The 23,743-nt window shown below is 43.2% G+C and overlaps 1 protein-coding gene across 2 annotated transcripts in view; it reads right to left on the bottom strand.

The window, feature by feature from the left end:
• Positions 1-18,522: 18,522 nt before the first annotated feature.
• The window catches only part of SLC14A1 (solute carrier family 14 member 1 (Kidd blood group)), a 41,603-nt gene continuing 36,382 nt past the window's right edge, over positions 18,523-23,743 (bottom strand). For both annotated transcript variants that reach the window (XM_033087582.1, XM_033087583.1), the window contains exons 8-9: positions 22,287-22,336; positions 18,523-20,625 (exon numbers count right to left, since the gene is read on the bottom strand). In XM_033087582.1, the coding sequence (XP_032943473.1) occupies positions 20,452-20,625; positions 22,287-22,336 (224 nt within the window). In that variant the 3' untranslated portion in view covers positions 18,523-20,451. The remainder of the gene's footprint in view (positions 20,626-22,286; positions 22,337-23,743) is intronic.

Raw genomic sequence — 23,743 nt, 5'->3', positions numbered from 1 at the left:
AGCATTCATTTGATTAACACCATCTTTTGAGCGAACATCATACTACACATCGCTACCGTAATTCAATTCAACTTTGAAAAGTAATACATAGATAACATCTCTTAAAATGAGTACATTTTTTTGGCACCCCTGGTATCTCTCTCTCTCTCTCTCTCTCTCTCTCTCTCTCTCTCTCTCTCTCTCTCTCTATCATCTATCTATATCTATATCTACATCATCTATATCTAATCTATCTATGTCTGTATCTATATATCCATTCATTTATCAGTGGACGCTTAGTTGTCTCCAGGTCTTGGCTATGGTGAATAATGCTGCAGTGGACATGGGAGTAGGGATCTCTTCAAGATAGTAATTTAATTTCCTTTCAGTACATACCCAGAAGTGGAATTGCATGATCAAATGGTAGCTCTAGTTTTAATTTTTTGAGGAAACTTCAAATTGTTTTCCATTCCCACCAACAATGCAAAAAGGTCCTCTTTTCTTCACATTCTCAACAACACTAGATATCACTTGTCTTTTAGATACCAGCTGTTCTAACAGGTTTGAAGTGATATCTCACTGTGGTTTTGATTTGCCATACTTCGTCATAATTTTTATGTAGGCAGAGACTTTCCAAAACTACTGCTTCTGTCCGAACTCCAAGGTCCAGGCTGTACGGCCCTGGGGACAGGATTTCCCTGAATGGAGACAATGCAACTTCTCTACTGCCTTGAAGAAAACCACTTTTAATTGAATCTCCTTGAGCATCGACTCTCCTGCAAACACATATTAACAGCTGCAAAAATATGATTATATACATATATAGACACATATATATGTATATGTGTGCCAAAAACAATGTATACAAGTGGCCACTTTGGTCCACGTTGCTTAAGCAGTAGTTCGCTGTAATCAGAAGTGTCTGGATGCTGATGGTAACCGCTTTGATCACCTCTTATAATTGCAGAAGTCAAATGTGACTTGTATTCATTTTTTGTTATCGGTATATATCGCGTATTACAATTTTAATACAGTTTTCCTTTCTTAAAATGTGTGCACATTTTTTTGGCACCATATAGATATACATATTTGTCTGTGTGTACTTTTCCCATTTTTTCTTTTTTGGTTTGGAACTGATTGCTCGCCTAGCTGTTATCTTGATAGCTCCCTTCACAATTATCTAGCGGTTTCCCTTCACCAGTTTCCCGGCTTCCATGTCTTCCTCTTTTTTGCTTCAATCCTTTGTGCTCTTGGTTGACATCTCTCAGCAACTATTGGAGAACAGGGTGCACAAAGGGTAAATTCTTTTAAAATTTCGCATATGGAAATATGTTTACCTTCACACTTAGTTAATGATATAACTGAAAAGAGAATTCTAGACTTTTTTCCCCCATAATGATGAAGGCATTCCTCCATTATCTCCCAGCTTCTACCTGAGAATCCTGATGCCATTTTGATTGTTGGCTCTTTGTGAGTAAACTGTTTCACGCCTTCCCGCCCCGTCCCATGTGTCTTCTCTTTGTCCTCAGTGTCCTGAATTTTGTGCCCTATTGTGGATCGATTATCATGTATTACTTTGAGTGTTTGCTAGGCCCATTCAGTCTGGAAACTATATCCTTCAATTCTGGGAAATTTTCTTGAATTATTTCATTGATAACTTTCTGTTTTCTTTTTCTAGAATTCCTGTAATACATGCTGGACTTCCTCAGCTCATCTTTTTATTTTATTATTCTTCTCTTTTGTTTTCCATCTTTGTCATTTTGCTTTACTTTCTGGGAGAGTTCCTCAATAATATCTCCCAAATTTTATATTCAAATTTTCAGTTCTACAATCATATTATCCCCCCTTTCTTCTGCCTCCCCCGCTCCCCACTCCGATTCAAGCCGTTGTGTCTCAGTCTAGTTGTGTAGGACACAGCTCCCTGGCCCATGCTGGTGTTATGAGCCTTGCCCTCCTCCCAGCTGAGGCAGTCAGTCGGTCACCGATCGTTGGTGGGCCACTCACGGCAGCTCACCGCAACTCTCAACTGCTGCTGGCAGCTCACACTGGCTGCCAGCCACTCATACTGGCTGCCGGCCACTCACGCTGGCCACCAGGCATCACAGGGTAGCCCACGGCAGCTCACGACAACCTCCAGCTGCTCATGGCAGCCCAGCTCCAGGGAGAGCCATTGTTCACAATCTTAGCTGTAGAGGGCGCAGCTCACTGGCCCATGTGGGAATCGAACTGGTGACCTTGGCATTGGGAGCACAGCGCTCCAATCACCTGAGCCTCCAGGAGGTCCCTACAATCATATTTTTATTAATAATATCCAGGAAAATTGTATTGCTTCCCCAAATTACTTTTTTGTAGCTTCCTGTGCATTTCATGATCGCTCTATCATTCCAGGCCGGGAGTCCCACATCCTGTGATTCTTTTGACTCCGAGACCAGCGTCAGCTTTCCTTCCAGCAGCATCAGCCACCCTCCCCACCCTCCTCTTTATCAGCTGACCTGAGTTGAGTTTATGTCACTCGCATCCAGAGTCCTCATTAATAGATCATGTTAGGTTTGAACTCCTTATTTATGGTGTCTATTTGGCCTTTTCCAACTTGAGGATAATTTTTTTTTTGGTGGAGAAAATGTATGCAAAACTAGGTGTTGATGAGTTCTGCTTTTTCTCTTAGTTCTTAACATCGTAGCCCCTTCTCCAGGCCATGTGCCTTCCTTTCCTTGCTTTTCTGCTTTCCCCAACCATCTAGAGTCCTTAGCAGTTTTTATAAATCTTGTTCTTTCTGGATTTTGGATATTTTTACACTACTCACAGAATTTCAGTCTAAACTTTTAAATTCCCTACTTCCATTTTTGGGATTTATGATCATTAATTCATACATATATATATAATTACATATATATGTGATTATAAAAATGTTGTATATTTAATATAAAAAACATAAAAATCCAGACATGGTCAAAAGAGAAAAATAATAAAATGATGTAAAATAATATAATTCCTGCATCCAAAGAAAAAATGTTGTTAATATTTTTTTTTGTGTGTATATATATATATATATATATATATATACACACACACACACACACACATAATATATGTATATATATATCATACACATTATATATATATATATGTCCATGGTATTTTAAAATATTTGAAAACCTCTTTAACTGCCTCCCAAGGTTCCTGTCATTTTCATGCCTCTGCTAGTTCTTTCATTCTGCTCAGATATAACTTCCTCTTGTTATTGCCTTCCTTCCTTCCTTCCTTCCTTCCTTCCTTCCTTCCTTCCTTCCTTCCTTCCTTTCTCTCTTTCAATCTCTCTCTCTCTCTCTTCCTCCCTCCCTCCATCTCTCCTTCCCTCCTTTCCTCTCCCTTTCTTACTTTTTTCTTCTTCCAGTTCTATTGATAAATAATTGACATAATTCACTGTATATGTTTAAGATGCACAACATCTTTGATTTACATATATAGTGAAATGATTACCACAGATTTACTTCCATCATCCTATATAGCTACAATAAAAAGGAAAAAATTCTCTTTGTGATGAGAACTCTTAGGATCTACTCTCTGAACAACTTTCCTATATATCACATCACAGTAGTGTTAACTTCGGTCACCATACTATACTTTACATCCTTAGTACTTAGTTATCTTATAACTGGGAGTTTGTACCTTTTGACCATCTACCTCCAATCTTCCCTCCCCAACCCTCGACCTATATTAACCATAAATCTGGTAGCTTAGTCTGAGTTTTTTTTCTTTTTTCCTTTAGATTCCATATATATTTGTAAGTGAGATTCTACAATACTTGTCTTTCTCTGTCTCACTTACTTCATGCAGCATAATGCCTTCAGGGTCCATTCATGTTGTCACAAATGGTAGGATTTCCTCATTTTCCATGGTTGAATAATATGCCATTGTATATATGTACAATGGAATAGTTATGCGTTCTTTATCCAGTCATCCATCTAAGTTGTTTCCATGTCTTGTAAATAATGTTGCAGTGAACCTGGGGGTGCAGATATCCTTTTCAGGTAGTGTTTCATTTCCTTTGGATATATTCCCAGAAGTAGAACTAGAACGATCGTGGATCACATGATAGTCCTATTTTTAACTTTTCGAGAATCCTCCATACTGTTTTCCACTCCTTTCTAACTTAAAATCACCAGAGAGGCCAGGGAATACCTTTCCAGGTACTCTGATTTTAGCAGAATGTGAATTCTTCTGGAGGCCCCTCCCGCATCCCCACCACCCAGCTTGCTGCCTCTGGGTTTATTATGTCTCTCAGGGGAAGGAATTCCAGGCCTTCGATCTGGCTGTGTGTGGACTTCTAGCATGAGCTCACTTTTGTCGTTCCATTTAACTCTCACTGACATGCCAGGTCTACTCAGCTGAATAGATTTCTAGACGCACACTTTTATACTCTTTGGTGCTACTTCCCATTCCTCTGGCTTAGGAATGTTATGGTCACAGTCTTTTGGGTGGAACAGATCTGGATTTAAATACTGTTTTTGGCACTGAATTATGTGACCCTGAACAAGTTACTTAGCCTTTTGGATCTGTTATTGCTCATTTGAGAAATGGGGATACGTTGATCTGATAGAGTCAGAGCTGGGCTTCTATGATGAGGTGATAACACTCAGTTATCTCAGGAATCCCAGGGAGGAACCCCCCACAACCACACCCCGTCATAAACATTCCAACCTCTCCTGTGCCCTAGAGACTGAAATAAATTTTGTGGAGGACAAATTTTACTTGTTTTCTTCTGGAACCAGAGATAAGAGATTGTAGCCCCTTGGAGCTATTCCTTGGAGCTAGTCTAGGCTGAGGGTTCAGTGACTGATAGCAGGTCTTATGAAAGCATTCTTTTCTTAAATTTTATTGGAGAATATTGGGGAACAGTGTGTTTCTCCAGGGCCCATCAGCTCCAAGTCGTTGTCCTTCAATCTAGTTGTGGAGGGCGCAGCTCAGCTCCCAGTCCAGTTGCCGTTTTCAATCTTTAGTTGCAGGGGACTCAGCCCACCATCCCATGTAGGAATTGAACCGGCAACCTTGTTGTTAAGAGCTCACACTCTAACCAACTGAGCCATCTGGCCACCCCACCGGCAGCTCAGCTGCAGCTCATTGTCTTCAGTCTAGTTGTGGAGGGCCCAGCTCACTGGCCCATGTGAGAATCGAGCCGGCAACCCTGTTGTTCAGAGCTCACGCTCTAACCGACTGAGGCATCCGGCTGCCCAGAAAGAGTTTTGATAAAGAGTAAAGAAACAAGAGAGACAGAGAGATCTTGCAGGCAGTGAGGCCTGAAAAAGGAGTGGGAGTGGGAAAATCAAGAAGAGGACAGGCTGTGACAGTGTCCTGGCTTCGGATGCTCTGACGGTTACTTAATCCTTTGCTGTTTCCTGAATGTGTTGTTTATTGAGCTGAAGGGCTGACAGCATCCGCACCTGCCTGCTCAGGGAGGGTGAGGGCTGGCACAATCTCTAATTCCTGAGACTCTGCACGATGACCCCAGATAGCAAGTTTGGGGAATATTGAGAGCATTCTGGGTGTAAGAATGTAAGGGAATTTAGAAGAATGAGTAATTGGATAAGGGAAAAGCTACTTTCTCTGAAGATTTGGGATGAGGAAGAAGACGGGGCAGGGAAAATCAGGAAAAGAAGTATCAACGGGGCTGACTTCTCTCTGTATGCTGAGCAGAGGATTTTGCTGTCAAAGAGCCAGGGTAGAATTCAAGGACGGCCAGTGTTCATTCACTTACCCCTCTGGCAGCAATTGATGTGTGTTGGGGAGACAGAGAAGAAGACCGTCTCTGTTCTCAAGGACCTCATTGTTCCTTTCTACCTCTGCGCATTTGCTCACACCATTCCCTCTGCCTGGACTTTCTCCCCATTCTTTCCATCTATTCCAGGGTTTCTCAGCTTTAGCACGGTTGACATTTTGGGCTGGATAACCCTTTCTTGTGGGGGACTGTCCTGTGCATTGCAGAACTTTTAGCAGCACCCTTCACTTCTACCCATGAGATGCTACCCCTGAGCTGTGACATCCCAAAACGTCCCTAGACATTGCCAAATATCCCTTGGGGGGCAATGGAACCACAAGTCTATTTTGACTTTAATCCATATTTCACAACCTCACTCAAGTCCCACTTCCTCTGTGAAGCTTGCCTGGGCTACTTCTGCTCATATCGGTTTCTGCTTTCTTTGGTCACCTGTACTAATCACTGCTGCCACAGTGCAATGTACCATTCAGTCTTCTACTGCCCTCATTTGACCTCTATGAGAAGACGGTCCTGAAAATGGTCCTGGTGATATGGACTTGGTTCAGGCACCATGGCAAACCTATTACATTCCTGTGAACAAGCTGCTTCCATTCTGCCAGGGAGACCCCAGTTTCCTCAGCTGTCAAATCAAATGTGGTGCTAGATCAGACATTTTCAACCATGTACCATAAAAGATATGAAAGTTACCAATTGGGCAGGTTTTTAGGTTCCAATTCTTCTGAAAACGAAGCAGGTTTTATGTTTTATACATTGAATTTCTGTATGGTGTTGTGTTGGGAGGGTCCCATGGAGGAAAAAAATGTTAAAAATGAGTAGATTATTTTGAAGGCTTTTCTAACATTTAACAAGATTTTATTTGTATTAATCGTATCTCTCAGTTAGGTTTGAGTGCTTTTGATGCCTGCTACCTTGGTGATTCCCACAGTGACAACTAGCTGAGTGCTGGGCTCACAGAAGATTTGATTAACATTGGTTATTTGATCATGTTTTTATTCTAAAGCCAGAGATGATTTTGCTCTGAGGCTGGGTCCTGGCAATTAAAATCTCCCTACATTGGTTAAAAGTGTTTCATTTACAAACTATAGAAAACGTCATCACAAATAGTGGTCTATTTTCTTCACCTAAGAAGACAGCTCTGTCAGGGTCAGCGTCAGAGATGTTGCCGGTCCCTTCCCTCCTGCATGTCGCCACAAAACGGCTGCTCCAACCCCAGGCAACACATTCCCATTCACGTCCGGAATCAGGGCCAGTCCCACCTAGCTCTTTCGTCAGGGAAAAAGCTTTCCCAGTTATCCTCTCACCAAACTTCTGATTATGTCTCACTGGCCAGAACTGTATCATAAGACGACTCTAAGAGGAAAGGAGATTGGGAAAGTGAGGCTTTAGCTGTTCTAGGCTCTATAGCGGAAAGGACAAAGGGAAAGGAGGTGCAGCAGCCTTGCCCCATTCCTATTCAGCAACCTTTTTCCCGGGAGGGCAGGCAGCCAGAGGCCACACGCAGTCAAGTCCAGGACCTTGACTTCTCCCTCAGCCGTGCAGCCTCGGGTCCCTGAGTTCACGCCCTGCCTCAGCATGGCCTGGGGTTGTGTCTCTGAAAGCAGGGACAATGTTTCCGTGCTCCTGGACGGGGGTTAATCTCTCTGTGGCTTAGGTTTTCCTTTCCTCTTGGCAGATTTTGCACTTGCCATGGAAGGCTCCCCAACAAGGAAGCAATTAAGTAAGTTAGACAATGCTGCCTATTTTTGAAATCCCATGGGTTTAACTAGGATTAGAAGTACCGATTTGGGCATTAACCCAATAACTTCTTTGATCCTTTATGCTGACTGGAACAAGGGAAGAAAATCAATAAAAAGAATGTTTTCCTCCTGTTCTTACCTCTCACTGACCTCTGCTACAGGACCCTCAAACAATCTGTACGGCACTTTCTGATGAATTTTTTTGCTCATGTCCCTCCACTGTTCAAAGTTCTGATCCCATGTCTATCCAGAGCATATCCGACTTCTGCTTCTAGTAGAGGCACACTAGGTGATACTTTTTGTGACCTCTCCCTCAAGAATCCTACCCTCTCAGTGCTCTGCTTTCAGCCGTCTATAAAAGAAAGAAATTGGTTGCCCCAAATTTATACTAAAATTCATTTTAAAGAAGGCCCCTAAAGAAGGCAACATTTTAACACAAGAGAATGCATCTCTAACCCTTTCACTGTGTTGATTTCAAGTTGTTTTTTTTAATGTGTCAAAATTCCACAAAAAACAAAAAGTTGATATTTTGACTATTTTATGCATATATACTCGAACTCCACAGTAGAGGGAAGTTTTTTTGAGCTCGTGGGGTAAACTTGAACGCCACGGTCAGTGGATGGGTATATTCATTTGGACATGAATAGCCAAACGTCGCAGCAAATGAGTTAATAGCGGATTTTCAGAGAAGCACTGCCTGATCTCCATTTAGGAAGATAATTTGCTCTATGTGTGGAGGCACAAAGATGGAGCAGATGCAGTCCCTATTCTCCAGCAGCCTAGTGAGACAAGCCCTACTCCACAGATGGGTAATAGAACAATGCATGGTAGCTGCGACAAGGGCAGGCTTAGTACAGGAGCTTAGCAGAGTGGAGGTACTGCGGTCCTAGCAGACTTTGTGCAAGGTGAGCATGTTTCAGATGGATAAGTAGAAGAAGAGGAGAAGAGGACATTCCACGGTGCACGGAAAGCACATGAGACGAGGGAGGAAACTGAAGGGATGTAGCGGGGGTGTGGGGACAGAGCCCCAGAGAGCAGTTTCCAGGCTCTCGGCCTCAGGTGGGAAGGTGCTGGCTCAGGTAGTAGAAGGTCATCAGCTGTGACTCATTGGCCATCAGCTGTAACCAGTTAGCCATTGGCTACTGATATAACTGCCGTGGCTGAGCTAGCAAGTGCGGATTGCAGTTAGCAAGGGGTTGGTTGGTTGACAGAGAAGTGGATGGCGGAGGGCGAATGGCGGATGGTGTGGATCCTGCTTCCTGTGTCTCCAACCCAGCCACCAGCAAGGTATGGCTCCCCTATTTATGGCTCCGTGGGTGTTCCTTTTTGGCCTCACCATGTCCTGCATTCCTGTGCAGGGAGCGGGAGCCAAGTCGCTGCATTACAGGCGGTATCAAGTAAGGCTCTTGTGAGGCAGAGGGTTAGCTAGGCCTGGAAGGTGAGTGGGACAGATGGGAGTTTCTGAAATTCCATCCTAAGCCTTTTATCCTGTTTGCCAGTTGTTTTTAATAGTTTTCTTCTGATATATTCTAAACATGAGCTGGTTGGAATTTAAAGGGGCAACCGCAAGCAAGACATTTCGTGGAAGTCTCATGTTTTATCTCAGAAATTCATGTGATTTTTTTTGTGTTCCACTCAACAATGTTTCCATGTTTATTTTTAATATAAAAATCCCCTTTAAATGACTTCTCCTGGAATGAAAGGGAAGGACCTGGTGTGTTATCCTTCAGTTGTCCTTCCTCCAGGCATATCTCCTCCCCCTGCTGCCCCTGGTGTGAGACATGGGGGTCTTGGGGTTTGAGAGTGCATAGACTGGAATGAAAGCCATGCTCATAGCAGCCTGGTGCGGGGGTGTGGAGGGGACCAGGGAGCAGTTGCTGGAGGAGAGCGCCCGGGAGCCGCAGATGAAGGCTCACTGGACGTGGTGAGAACAGACCCCTCAACATCTGCAGACCCAAGTTCAAATCCAGATGCTGTCTCTTAGTGCCTGTGTGAACTGGTGAAGTTATAACCTTTCTCAACCTCGGGCCCTTTGCCATCAGGACAATGAAACTCTAACAGTGCCTATCTTAGAGGGTTGGTGGGTTTGATTAAAGGAGATAAAGTACATAAATTGTCTACAGTTCCTCGCCTCACAGAGATTTAGGGAGCATGAGTCTTCCTTCCCAGTCCTTTTTTCCTTCTTTCTCTCCACTCCTCTCTGCCTCTCGCTTCTAGGATTATGGAGTGGGAGTAGAGGGAGAGAAGAAGGGCTGTGTCTCCTCTTCCAAACCCTAGCAACTAGTCCCCCTGTACTTCTAATGGTCATTTAGCTCAAGCTCCAGTGTTCTCATCTCTAGAAAGGGAAAACTTTCTCATGAGGTTATTATTAGATTGGTGCACAAGTCATCACGGTTTTTGCAATTTTTTTTGACCTTTAAAACCGCAATGACTTTTGTACCAACCTAATATAAGGTTCAAATGAGATCTCATATGAGTACTCAATAAAAGCTAAGACATTTCAATTATCCCCAGTATTTCCCATCTTTAAAATAATCAATCACCTCCCATCTCCATCCAGCTCTGGTTGCTGCCCTCTTTTTTTTTAAATTTATTTATTTATTTAACTCTTTACAAATTAGCAAAGGTTTTCCAACTCACCGCCTCCACTTCCTACCTCCCAATCTCTCCTAAATCCAAGACTCTCCAGCTTTTCTCCCACCACACCAAGCTCTGCCTCCCAACATTATTGGACCTCCATGTTGTGGAATCTTATAGGCAACTTTCCGGAAGCAGTAACCACTTTGAGCATTCCTTTCTTCTCGAAATTCATTCTTCCTTTGCGTTCCGTGGTACCCATTCTCTTGGTTTTCCTCCCACCTGTCTGACTACTTCATCTCAGACTTTTTATTCTATTGCTGTGTAAAGGCTGATTTTCTCCAGGATCCCCTGTTCATCTTCTTCTCTTTTCGTATGCTCTTCTGGATCATTTTATTGACTCGTAGTCATATTTTATTTTGATTGATTCCATTTTCTATTTTTCTTTTGAAATACAAACTATTGAAAATAGCCCTCAATAGAATTGATGTGGTTGGCAAGGACATACAAACAGAATGAGAAAGCATTGTGAAGAGCCATGATTTAAGAAATTTCAACTCAAATGCCCGAGGTTGGTTGATTAGTTGGGGGATTCTTAGGTGAAAGAGACCTCTATATACTTTCTATACTGGCTTAAAAAGAAGGAAGAGGAAGCTAACAATATTGAAAGGTGAAGAAGACACACAGGAATCAGGAAATTTACGGGGACCACAGGTACTGGAACCAGAGACTCAGCCTTTGAGAACACTCTCTGTCTTTCCCAATTGCCTCGCACTCTCTTATTCTGGATGGTCTTTCCCTACACAGTGGGGAACAGGGCCACTGACAGCCTTGGACTCACATTTTCTTGTGTCACCAAGAAAGAAAGGAGTTCTTTCCTACCAGCTCCAGCAAGCCGACTTGAGATTGGCAGCTGCAGTCACGTGAACTTCCTGAATCAATCACTGTGGTCAAGTGCAGCGGTTGTTCTAACCTGGCTCATGGGTCTCCCTCTGCAGTCAGATGTTCAAGGACTGTGAGGGGTGGGAGGTGGGCACAGACTGGACAGAGGGTGAGGGGTGGGAGGTGGGCACAGACTGGCCAAAGATAACAGTCACTTTGCTGCCCAGCACACACACCCTCTCCCACATACACAACTATATACACAATTTCAAAGATGTCCCTGTTTAAGATAAAACCACATAGCCCATAACTCCATCTGCTTGGAAGATAAGCAGAAGTCGATTGCATGCCCCTCCACCTTAGATCTTGTTGTGCTCCTGATAACCTTGAAAGGGATAATTGTGCTACCCCAACACACCTAATGTATTACCATTGTTGGGGAAGGTCAGGATAACCACAAAAATTGCTATTTAAAAAAGAGGAAAGGGAACAGGAGATGACAGCTACTAGCCCACAGGATGGCATATCCTGCTGGTCAGGAACAGTGAGTAAGCAGGCAGACACGTTTGTCGATTCACTGTTCGTCCATGGGTGAGTCCACTGTCAGCCACTGTAGCGTCCCTGTGCTCTGCTTGCTGGAGCCTCCCCTATGGGCCACTGGGCAGGATTTTGATGCTGGAGCTGGGCCTTGAGGTCCACTCCCTCCTGGCATGGGCTCTGGGGCCTGGATTTACCTTGGAGTTGACAATCAGAAGCTCGTGCTTGTCCAGCCTAACGTGTCTTTGGCAATAAAGCCTAATAAAACTCTCACTGATTACATTTTGGGGAGCTTTATTGCCCAGTAAGCCATGATGTTTAAATCTGGACTCTAGACTTGCAGTTCTATCTCTTAGCTCATGTCCCCAGATCTCAGCTTAATGGCTTTTTCTGGCCTTCGTCTTACATCCAGGGACCAGAGCTGATTTGCTTCCTGTCAGGCCCTCCTTTAACATTTAGGGGGCGGAGCCAAGAGCACAAAATGGTCCGTGGTCCGCCATCCTTTTTTTCTTCCCATTTGGCTCTGTCCTGCAGAGTGGGGCCTCATATACACATATGGACAACTCGTGGCACGTTCAGTGGGTGAAGCTTTGTTCACCCTCACCGCCATCAGCCATCTCTTAGCAGCACCATGAGTGTGTAACCTGAAGCACAGCATCCTCTCGGAACAATGATTCAGGGTCCTCCCTTAGAAAGCAGGCTCTGGGACATTTGGGCAGGGCATTCTGGGGTGTTCAAAGCATTGTTTAGAATGGGGTCCCAGGCTTTAGGTGGGCATTTCCTCTGGGCCCCAGGGTTCCTTATCCCATGGGGAAGGCATGGCCACAGGGAGGTCAGATTAGGACGTTTTAAAGCATAGGGGCACAGGACAGGGCCCTTCTTGCCTGGGTTAAAAGCCAGTACTGCCTCCATCCTGGGCTGTTCCCCAGTAAGTGACACAGAATCATGGCCAGGAATTGCTAACCTTTTTTGGCAAGGAATGAATTTATAATAGAATGTATCTGGGAAAGGCATGGGGATCAGACTTTCCTATTTCTCTTCATCCTCCCAGGTAGCTGCTGCTTAGTCAGGGAATTAATTTTAACGCAGGGACAAAACTCATCTGAGGAAGCGACCTCTGAGGTACCGTAATGGGTCAGGTTAGGGGAAACTGACAAGAAACTGCTGAAAGCAGCAAATCCTTTTTCCCTCATCCTGCCTCCCAGCTCCCGCTTGCCCACCCTGTTAGCAGAAGCCAACAAGCAAAGGAGAAATGTGGGTTGTAGAGTCTCAGCCCAGCATCGTGGAGCAGAGTAAAGCACGTTTGTAGCTGGGAGACAATAGCTTCACTGCACAGGCAGAGTGCACAGTTATTCAACCCCCAGGTGTCTGCTGCCTTTGCCACAGGCAGAAAGAGAATCTCAACATACATCTTGCTTTAATGTAAGCAAAAAAAAAATGAGCCAGAGTATTCCAATATTCTGACATTTTCCTGCCAAGTCTTTTCTAACGCTTTAGCCATGGGATACATGGGTTGGAGCATAATGTACAGCAGTTAACAGTTCATATTTTAACCCCATGTAGCAAGGACTATCAGATTCCCAGCCCGGCAAAGTGGGGGTTCTCCCTTAGCTCCCCACCTCATCTTGACTCAGCTTATTCTATGTATGTCACTTGCAATATTCTGTATCAGTTTTGGTTATTGGTTGCAACAGAAAGATTCTGACTCATTTAAATACCAGTTGAGTTTATTGGAAAGACATGGGGATAGTTCACTACATGAAAGTAATAGGGGGTGGAGTGGTGGAAGAAGCCAGGAAGGCTTTGAGTGTTTCATGGCCTACCTCCAGATCACTGTTGTCAGACCCAGCTCCAGTTTCCTTCTATCCTGGGATGTCTGCTCAGATTTCAAATTCCTGCAGGGCAGAATCTGATTGGCTCAGTGTGGGTATTCCTTGGGCCAATCCCTGTGGCCAGGGAATTGGAGTACTGTGATTGGCCACTTGACTCTGCTGTGCCTGGGAGTAGGTATTGAGGCTGGTAGCCCCAAGAGAACCCCGTGGATGGGGAAGGGGCAGATCCCTTAAGGAAAGTGATGTGCTGTTACCAGAAGAAGGTGGGAAGTATGTTTGAAAGATAAAACAAAACACAAGTGGCCATTAGGGCAGGCAAGCTGGATTGTCAAGATTATGGGAAGAGGAAGTAACCACCTTCTAAATGAAGGAGGGAAGCTGCTGCTTAACCCACAGAGACCCACAGACTGCCCTGTTGGCACAGGCACATACCTGATTGGACCCTTTGGTTCATGTCTCCTGGATTCTCTCTCCACTGTGATGTGCTCAGCAGGAAATGTGTTTTAATTATGCATTGTGCTTGGTTTCCTCTTGTATGTTCTTCCTCCTCCTCTTTCCTGCCCTTTGCATGACCACTGCCCTAGTTCTGGATGACTGCCTTCTTTGGATTTGCCCATAAAAAGTAATCTTTCTAGAATTCCTTTCCTATGGGATTTGCTCTTGCCAACTGTCAGATGGGAAGAGACCAGGTAAACTAGTTTCACCAGGGTCTTAATATCTGAGATCTTAATGAGTTGCTGCTGTCATTGCATAATGTCCTTTTACTGGGAATTCAAAGGAGAAATTGTAGGTTCTATGGGGGCTGCTGGTGAAGGAATCTCAGGGCCTTGGTACCTCTCAGGTTATGCAGGTATCACTGGCCTGATCTGATCCAGGTGTGACTGGGCCAATCCTAAAGCCAGGTGCATGCAAACCCCTCATACACCTAACACTGTGTCGTGGGTCCTGAGACCCGACCTTGCAATCTGGAAAGAAATAATGCTTTGCATTAAATTACAACCAGCTTTAGGCATGCAAAGTGTGTCTGCATTGGATCGTTTGACCAAAAGTATACCAGGGGGACATTCTAAAAGTTTAACAATTGGTCTGCCAAGGGTGCTGACCAAGCAGGTCCAGGATGCTGAGGAAGGGGCTCCTCAGGCCACCAGGGGCCTGTGTCTTGGAGCCTTTGAGGGCCCTGTGATGGACCGTGAGGGACAGGGCTGCAGTTGACAGGAGACTGTTCACGAGGAATGTGAAAGTCAGAGGTGGGACAAATGGGATAGCTGTAGACACTGCAGGAAGTCCCCAGGAGAAGCATGTACCTCTGTTGGATTGGCTACTCCTGTGGCCTGCCTGTGTGTGCTCTTGTCCCACAATATGCTTGGTCGTGGGTCACTGACTCATGTCCTAGCTGCCATTGTTTCTTGTAGTCTGAGGAACTTAACTTTAGCCAGGTTTCCTGGCACTGTGCCAGCTTCTCTCTGTGCTTCATTTCACCTCTTTCAAGTCCTTGCATGTCACTGTGATATAATTCAAACCTTTATGGGCTAGAATCCAATGGACCCAACCCAAACAGGAAACTGGCTTTCTCGTTGTTTATTTGGAACCATGAAGCAGAAAGTGTTGGACACTTGTTTTTACTGCTTCATTGAGCTGGAACTAAATTGAAACTCAACTATTTTCACTGGGGCCTTCCAACATGGAATGATTTAGAGGCTTCAAGTATTAGATCAAGAGGACTAATTAGAACATGAATTGACCCTAAGCTTTCCTTGCTCTGATCATTATCACTGGCTATCTCACCCTTTGCTCAGAATCTTGTTAGTCAGAGGCTACAAAACCTTGTATGAGGCTGGGGTATTCTAAAGCACTCTGGGAATAGTCCAGCAAGTACTCCACAAAATATTTCTGTGTAAAAGGTCTTGGTCTAGGTCTCTGTCCCAACCTTCTTTGTGAATCTCACAATAGACAGTCTTGTCTGTCACTCCATGGCTCTGTCCATTGTGGCCTGGGCACATAAGGACTGTATCGTGGTACTATATACCACTGTGCAAACGTGTTGGCTGCTTGTTCAATAGCCCTTTATCTTGCTTTTGCTACAATATGGCAGACTCACTTGCTACAATAGAGGCTGACAATACCAGATGCATGCTTTCCTAGACTCCTTTGCAGCCAAGAAGGGCCATGTGACCCCGTTCTGCTGAAAAGACATAAATGAAAGTATTCTGGGAGATGAGTTTCTTAGAAGGAAGAAGTCACTGGAATACTCTTCCTTCAGCCTTGTCGCCTGGCTACCTCTTACTCATCCTCATCACCACACTACCCCATTTACTCCTTTACTTGTCAGTTCACCTCATAAAGTTTTGGTGAGAGCAAGGTCCATGACTTCTGGTTCACTATTGCAGTCCCAGTTCCCGTCATGTAATAAATAGTCATTCAACAAATATTTGCTAATTAATGAATGCATGGGGACTATCAAGGAGGTAGAATCCCTAGAATGGGACTATTGCCTAGAGGTGAGAGAATGAAGTCAATGATGGCACACTATTTCTGGCTTATGTGGTTGGTTAGAGGGTGCGACATTTCCTCATGAGTGAACATGAGAGGGATAACAGAATAATTGAAGATGAAATTTGTCCTGGATGTGTTAAAACTGAGGAGGTGCTTTTTGAGTAGTCCCTGTAGACAGCTGCACATTGGGTGTGGATTAAAGCCTGAGAAAAATGGAATTGGCCAGGAAGAATGCGTAACATGAGAAGTGACTCTTCAGTGCTCCCATTCATTGAGTGGCATCATCCACCTTATTGCCCGAGCTAGAAATCAGGAAATCATCCTTGATACCTCCCTCTCCCTCACTTCCTACATCCATCCATCACCAAGGACTGAGGATTCCACTTCCTGTGTCTCACACCCATAAACTTCCCTCTAATCTCCTTGCCACCCCTGGAGTCCATGCCAACCACCTCTCTCCCACAGTACGGCAATGGACTTCTAATTGGTCTCTCAAGTCCACACCAATGGTCATCCACTCACCGTATTCCAGCTACATCAATCTTCTCTTGTTCCTTGAAAGCACCAATCTCCTTCTTGTCTTAAGGCCTTTATCCATGAGGTTCCCTCCACCAAGAACACTGCTTCCTCCATCTGCCCATCTCTAGTCTATTATTTAGGTCTCAGCATAAACGTCAGGTTCTTGTGGAGGCTTTCTTTGACTATTCCCCACCTCACCCATCTTTGTAGCCTCAGAAATTTAACTTTTTTGGGAAAATCATGGGGTGATTGGGCTTTTAGTGACAAATAAAACTTTAAAAGACTTATGTATCAAATTAAAATATTAATTAAAATGAAAAATGTAACTACTGCGGATCAGAAACTCATGAGTATGGACAAGTACGTTTTTTCCCATAGAAGGCAAATCCACACCGAAAGCTGTATAGCTTGTGAGTACAGGACCAGACAAGGGGCATGAGCTGCTTGATCTAAATGATTAAATTTACTAAACCATGATACCCCAGCACGCCCGTTTCCACCACAGAGATCTCCCCTGACACCTGTTCCTAGGCCACCACCCCAGTGCTGAACACCCCTCCCCCCCAATGTTTGCTCCCAAGTCTTAAGCTTCAGTGGTTAATTTGCTACCACGTCAGACCTAACACTTGCTTCAGGAATGAGTATGTTAACATCGACCTGGTTAATACTTAATAAAGGTTAAGGTCAGACCTGGGAACAATCTTTTCTTTTGCACGGATCTGCTTTGATCTATTGTATGTATTTTATAGTTCAATTTTCAGAGCTATGAAAGCAGACTCTTATAGGGCTTATATTCACTTCATTGAAAGTCTATTATTTACTGTATTTGTTTAGATTCCTTCAGGGTCTGCATTGCTGATTGTTGGAGCAAATACAACTCTGTGGCCTGGAAGCTAGAAACCTTCTGATGGTCTGTGGGGTTGTCAGTGCAGGTCCAAGAAGATGATTTAACCTCTAAAGATTTTGGAATCATTTGGAAGGAAGTTGTTAGATAAGGGGGAAGGCTGAAACATTCATACGCACAAAACCTAGTTCTATTCTTAACCACCACAAAAATATTCTTGCAAGATTGTCTGTAAGAAGCCCCCTTAGAAATTCTTCATCTTCCATGGAACTTAACCTTCTATCTCAATGTATTCCATACCAATCAGGTGTCATGGGAAACAAGCAAATTGGCACCTGTAACTCCTAGAGGTATACAGTGTCTGGAGTTTTTAGCAGAAGAACGTCAAAACATTCTCTGTTTTCTGCCTCAGACCAAAGGGGACGTTTAATGATGAGATAATTCTTGTAAATTTATTATCTTGAAACAATAGGTAGGAGAGGCTTTGTTTTGACAGAGGGCACTACAATGGGACCAACCCATTGGGGCCTCCTTTTGTTTCCCGTTTGGTCTGCTTTTGAAACTTGGAGTAAATTTCCATTCTTACCATGTTTTCTTTCAAGTACTCTAACCATGGATGAAAGGAAGTGAAAGAGAAGTGCTTGGGTGGCAGAGACAAGCACCGGCCATGTGGCTTGTCCTAGAGAGCTGACTCCTGAGGCGTGCCATGGCCCCGTGTCAACCCTGATGGAGTGCCCAGGACCTGTCTGGAAACGCATAGAATCTGACTTTCAGGATATTCATCTCTAGTCTTAGGAGCATGCCCTTAACATCTGTAACTGTCCTCAGTAATCCATTTTCATACCTGAGTAAAGAGAACAATGATAGTTGAGAGGTTTTCCCAGGGGATGGACCCATAAATGTGAAATTGAATAGGCTTTGCTCAAATACATCTGGTACTATTACCAAGTGTAAGAAAGGAATAGGATTCTGTGGTGTTTCCTCGAAAATAAGACTAGCCCGACCATCAGCTCTAATGCGTCTTTCGGAGCAAAAATTAACGTTAAGACCCGGTCTTATTTTACTATAAGACTGGGTATAATATAATAATAATATAATACAATATAATTATAATATAATTATAATATAATATAATAAATATAACATAATTAATAATATAATACCAGGTCATATATTAATTTTTGCTCTAAAAGATGCATTACAGCTGATTGTCTGGATAGGTCTTATTTTCGGGGAAACATGGTAGCACCTCGAGATACAAGCAATACAGACTCATGCATGTGATTATTAATATACACGATAGCCACAAAAGACATATATGACTTCTAAACAAAATTTACACAAAACTCTGCTGTGAGAATAATTTATTTGTATTCTTATGTAGAAATGTGTTATAGAGACAATAGAAAAAAATATTAAGTGCTCCCTAAGAAAACTTATAAAATACTCAATTTAGGACAATGCTTAGTAACAAAAATAGCTTGAGAAAATTAATACCATTTAAATTAAACAATGTACAAGGCTTTAAAATGTTCCTATTTACAAGTCTGTCTGAGCACAGGGGAGCAGGTATGTAATTAGCACATTATACAGAACTTCATTCTGAAGAACAACTTGGAGACATTTCAGAGGCCTCTCGTTCACCCAACCACCGCCCAGGTTCTTCATGCCTGGTTATCTTTGGTTATGCTTGCTTTTTAGTTTTCCCCCAAATCTTATTTCACAAATTGTCTAACAAGGGAGATTTCAGTTCAAACACTGAAGATTTAGTTTTTCCACAGGAATATACACATGCCTCTATGACAGCTGCAAGTTCATGGTTTCAAAAGGCTTTGGTCATAGGGTTTTAAAATTGGAACAATGTTTATTTTCCTGAGAAAAGGAAGAAGTGAGCTTCTTCCTAAAATATTTGTAAGTTTACTTCCCTTTTTAAGTTTATTCACTCAGTAAACTGTATATTCTGCACTGAACCCTGAAAACCCAAAGAGGGAAAAACCTTTAGGATTCCACAGTTTTACTTTTTGCATCCTCCAGGATATTGAATCGATACGTAATGAGGTGGAAGGTGCTGGGCAGAATTTTCCACTGGCATCTTCAGCACATTAGGTTATAGAATCCTTATAGAACTGATAAGTTTAAATTAAAAATAAAAGAAAATCCTTTATCTATAGTATTTTTTGGTGGTTCAAATACCATTGGTTTCTGAGTGAGAATATTGTGCATGTTCAGAAAATAATGATTTTTTTTAAAGTCAGCAATTCAAAAACTTCTAACCACCCAGAAGCAATCTGACCTTAACTTTCAGTCTTTATAACATATAAGACATCATCAAATGAATTGAAAAGGTACCTTTAAAGGGCCCTAGGATGTTGACTTAACTCTATGCATTTGTGGCATATACAAAATCAATTTAGGGATTAAAGTAAAAATAGCTGTGCTGAGTATTTTTTAAAAATGTAAATTTTCTTTAATATCTAGGACCTGGTTAAGCCAGGAACGTCTCTTATTTTATCTCATTGAAGACAAATCCATTCTCAGAAGAACAAGATAATAACCTGTACCTAAAAAATCCTTTGCAACCTCCAAGAGCAGTAACAATACAGAGTAACTTGGACTGACAAAAATCCTTTCTCCTAATGCAGCTCTGACAGCCTGAAAAAAATCCAGCTGTCCCCTGTGATTGTCACCCACACGATGACAGCACTGAGGCCACCCTGCTGAGGGGACAGGAACAAGCTCAGTGATCAGCCCGCACCCCTGCAGTGTTGATCACAGCTGTGACGTGTGACTTGCATTGATCTTCACGGGCCAAACTGCTTCTCTGAGAATTCTGGGTTGACTTTGACTTGGTGACCGTGAATTCCATTCCCTTAAGGCTTAGTTGATTTATAGAGCTTAATTTTTAATACTGTTAACGTCATTGAACCAACCAAATACCCAAAATATCAATAAATACCAATAATTAGCTCTAGTCTCACTTCCTCTTTCTGCTGGAGCATTTTGGCTTTATAAATATATTACAGTGCCAATGCCCCATGAGGGGTCATAATTCCATAGCCAGAGCACATCGTCTGGATGTGTCTGTCTCATGTTGAGGGATGTTCCTGAAGTTTAAAAGAAAACTACAAAATGAGCATAAGAACACGTTGCTGGTTGCTGATGGGTCAGTAGGAAAGTGGTTACTAGTGAAAAACAACAGTGTGCCGAGACCTTGGAAATCAACCGGGGCAGGTAGTCAGAAATGACTTGTGACCATGGCTGTGGTGGGGGCTGCTCTCACAGAGGGCTTTCAACCATCCTTTTCCTGGCTTGTAGGTAGAAGATGCGATTTTCTTCAGGATAAGTGACTTTGCTGAGGGGCATTCTGTAGATGTTGGGGTTTTTCGTGGTCACCAAGAGGAAGAGTAGTGTGGCCAAACAGAAGGGCCAGGTACAAGCTGGCAATCCAACCTGAGGAAGAAGTGACAAGCCACACTCACTTTGGAGATCCTGTTGGAAAGCTAATCTGCACAGAGCATTACCCTTCACTCTATTCTCACTCTGCCCAGGGGGAGGAACCACTGGGGCCGTTGCTCTGGACTCTGCTTATGCCCACAGAGACTGAGGCTAAGATCTCAGGGCATTTAGCAACTGAAATGTCATCATCCATTCTTTAGGGTGGCCAGTTTTGTTTCTATCGTATATATGTTTCCCTCCCCCTCACTCCTACATTCAGATTTCTTACACCAGATGTGCCAAGATGATATTTGGCACACAGAGATGATACTTAGCAAACTACCAATGGTTCTTGGCCACTCATCACACTCACAAGGCCTTCTTTGATTAGTTCAGCCCGCGGTGACCTCTCCCTACTTGACTTCTACCCACACTAGGTCTTGGACTTCACTTGCTTTACCTTTTCTCACTCTGTTTCCCAAATAGACTCTAAGCTCCTTGTGGGTCTTTCTTCTGTGCTATCTCTGGAAACTCACGTAACTCTGAGCATACACCATGCACGTGGTAAGGTCTGGCTCTATGTATGGACACCCTGAGTGTGATGGTACCCAAACTTGACCGTACGTCAGACTCATCTGATGGGAGCGTTAAAAAACACAGATGCCCACATTCCATTCCAGATCCACTGTATCAGAAATGCCAAAGAACGGGGGGCCTAAGGATCTGTGTTCTTCAGCGTCTCCCTAGCTGACTCTGTTGTGTAGCCTGCCCAATTCTGGTCCATGGACTGATGTCTGTGAATCTTTGTTGGGATTCGAAGGGCCCCACAATGCTCTAATGTACTCCCTGTCATGCCTGTAATGTCACATTGACTTTCCACCAGAAAGCTATTGTCCCCAGAGGACACTCCCAGATAAACTTTCTAGGTTGCTGTGGAGAGGGCTGAGTACTATCTTGACCCATTAGTAGCCATGGCCTTGTCAACATGGATTGAGCTATCAGAAACTGGCCCTGCATCATTTGAAATGGTGGGTGTAGAAGAGAGAAAAACATTCGGGGCACCGGGAGGTAGGGATCCTGGAACAGTCAGAGGATACTGGGCTCCTCAGGGGAGTGGGAAAAAGAAGGTCAAAGGGCAGGACAGTGCTGAAAAGGAAAGAGAGAATGACAGGAGGTACTTAATGGGTAATGATTTTGTCTGTCAAATAAGTCAGCCAGGACATGGGTCTGAATCCGTCTTACTGATGACTGATGGGAGATTTAAATAAAGACAAGGGATATGAAAAACTATTGATTTGATTAAAAAAAATCTGGGTCTTTAGCCAGTTATCCTTTTCTTCCCTTTCCTGCTTTCTCAACTACTACACAGTCCTGGCTTTCTGTTTAAGTAAAAGATATCCTAAAGTCAACTTCTTGACACTCAGATTTAGAGTATGAACTTGATAATATGTTATACAACCTAAGTTGGTGATTGTAGTTTGGTGATTGTAGTTTGGAATAAAGTTTACTGTGATGCTGGAAGGTGAGTGAGGATAGCAGGTGCAGGAGAAGGGCAAGTGGTGGTTGTCGCAGTCGTGGATCCTGCCATGGGACACCACCCGTGTGGACTTCAGTTTCCATATCATTGAAAACTGATCAATCATGCTGATGACAAAGCAAGATCAAAGCAAACTCACCACAGCCATCAGGTGTGCCATGCTGCCTCCAAGGTAGGCAGTGAACAGGGCTACAAAAAAGAAGAAAGAACAATGCTTGGTAGGTTTCATTTCATTACAGGAAATGAAATGTATAAATCCCCTGGAATGCAAACTTCCGCATTTTGCCAGCTAGCCCAGCACCCTCGTTACGAGTGTGAGCTTAGAGTCAGCATGTCTGGGTTTGCATCCAGACTCCACCACGTAGGAGCTTGGTGGCCTCTGTCCTAAGCCTCCATTTCCTCGCTTGTACAAAGGAGGTAATAGGGTTACTTCTCTCACGAGCTGGTGTGAGCATGAAAGGAGATGCTTGGGCTTAGCACACAGTAAGTACTCAATGAAGGTGGCTCTTCTGCGGTTACTATTTTGTTGTTGCTATTGCTGATACTTAAGGAAAAGGTCTTCCATGGCTAATAAAGTTCTCTATTATTTTATCCAAGTTGAATTAAAAGGAAATTTATGAATGTTTCTTGAGATAGTATAGTTTCTACACAATTTCACTGCATCTGGGATTCTCATATAAACAGGCCATTACCTGTTTACAGTTATAAATTTTACAGTTTATAGTTACAGTTACAAAATAATCATGGTATTAAAAGATAAGAAGGTAGTTACTCAGAAATCAGCGGTAACTGAATACTAACTTAGGATTCCTCCCAGAATAACATTTTTCCAAATACCATTAATGCTGGCCTACAGGTCATCAATGAATAAACATGCTACTTTAAAATTTACTTTGAGCGTGAATCTTAGAGTAGGTAATTTGAGTATATGTGTGACTTCCAAAAACAAAGATCTCAAGTAGGGGCTCACCAATTCCTCAGTTTTGGTTGCAGAGGGGGCTCAAGGAGACGGCCTGAAGAATGACCTTCACACTTGGTCACTCACTGTTAGACATACTCACTATCTAGCCCTCCTGTGCGGTGAGAAATCCTATTGGCTACCTTGGGGGGCGGGGCAGGAAATGGTGGGGAGGACTCTGTGATCCCTCATTCCCATCCTTTTGTCAATATTTTGTATTTCTATCCTGGTATATTTTTGTTCAACAGGAGACCTAATTCTTTCACATCTCCATTGTCTCATGCTAGTGGGAAAAGCTTGTTTTTGGAAAATGTCTGGGCTTCAAATTCCAGCTCTGCCATTTTTTGTTGTACAGAAAATCACTGAACTTCTCAGAATCCAGCTTCATCATCTAAAAGGGCAACTTGCAGACATACTTTACAGGGAGGAGATGCATCTCAAATGAAATCATGTATTTCCACAAACAATAGCTGTAAATTTACCCCTGTCACCACTTAATCCCTGTCACCATGGGATTAAGATATACAGCTCTGAGCAGAAGTGTGTCACAGCTTGCAGTGGAAGGGTTTCTGTGCTTGGTTTCAATAATTTCATTCTTTTTTTTCCCTATTTCTTCCATTCATTCATTCATTCATTCA

Source organism: Rhinolophus ferrumequinum, chromosome 19, assembly GCF_004115265.2.
Source record: "Rhinolophus ferrumequinum isolate MPI-CBG mRhiFer1 chromosome 19, mRhiFer1_v1.p, whole genome shotgun sequence".
Classification (NCBI taxonomy): Eukaryota; Metazoa; Chordata; class Mammalia; order Chiroptera; family Rhinolophidae; genus Rhinolophus; species Rhinolophus ferrumequinum.
Note: the sequence above shows the minus strand (reverse complement) of the source record. Positions and strands in the feature narration are given on the sequence as shown.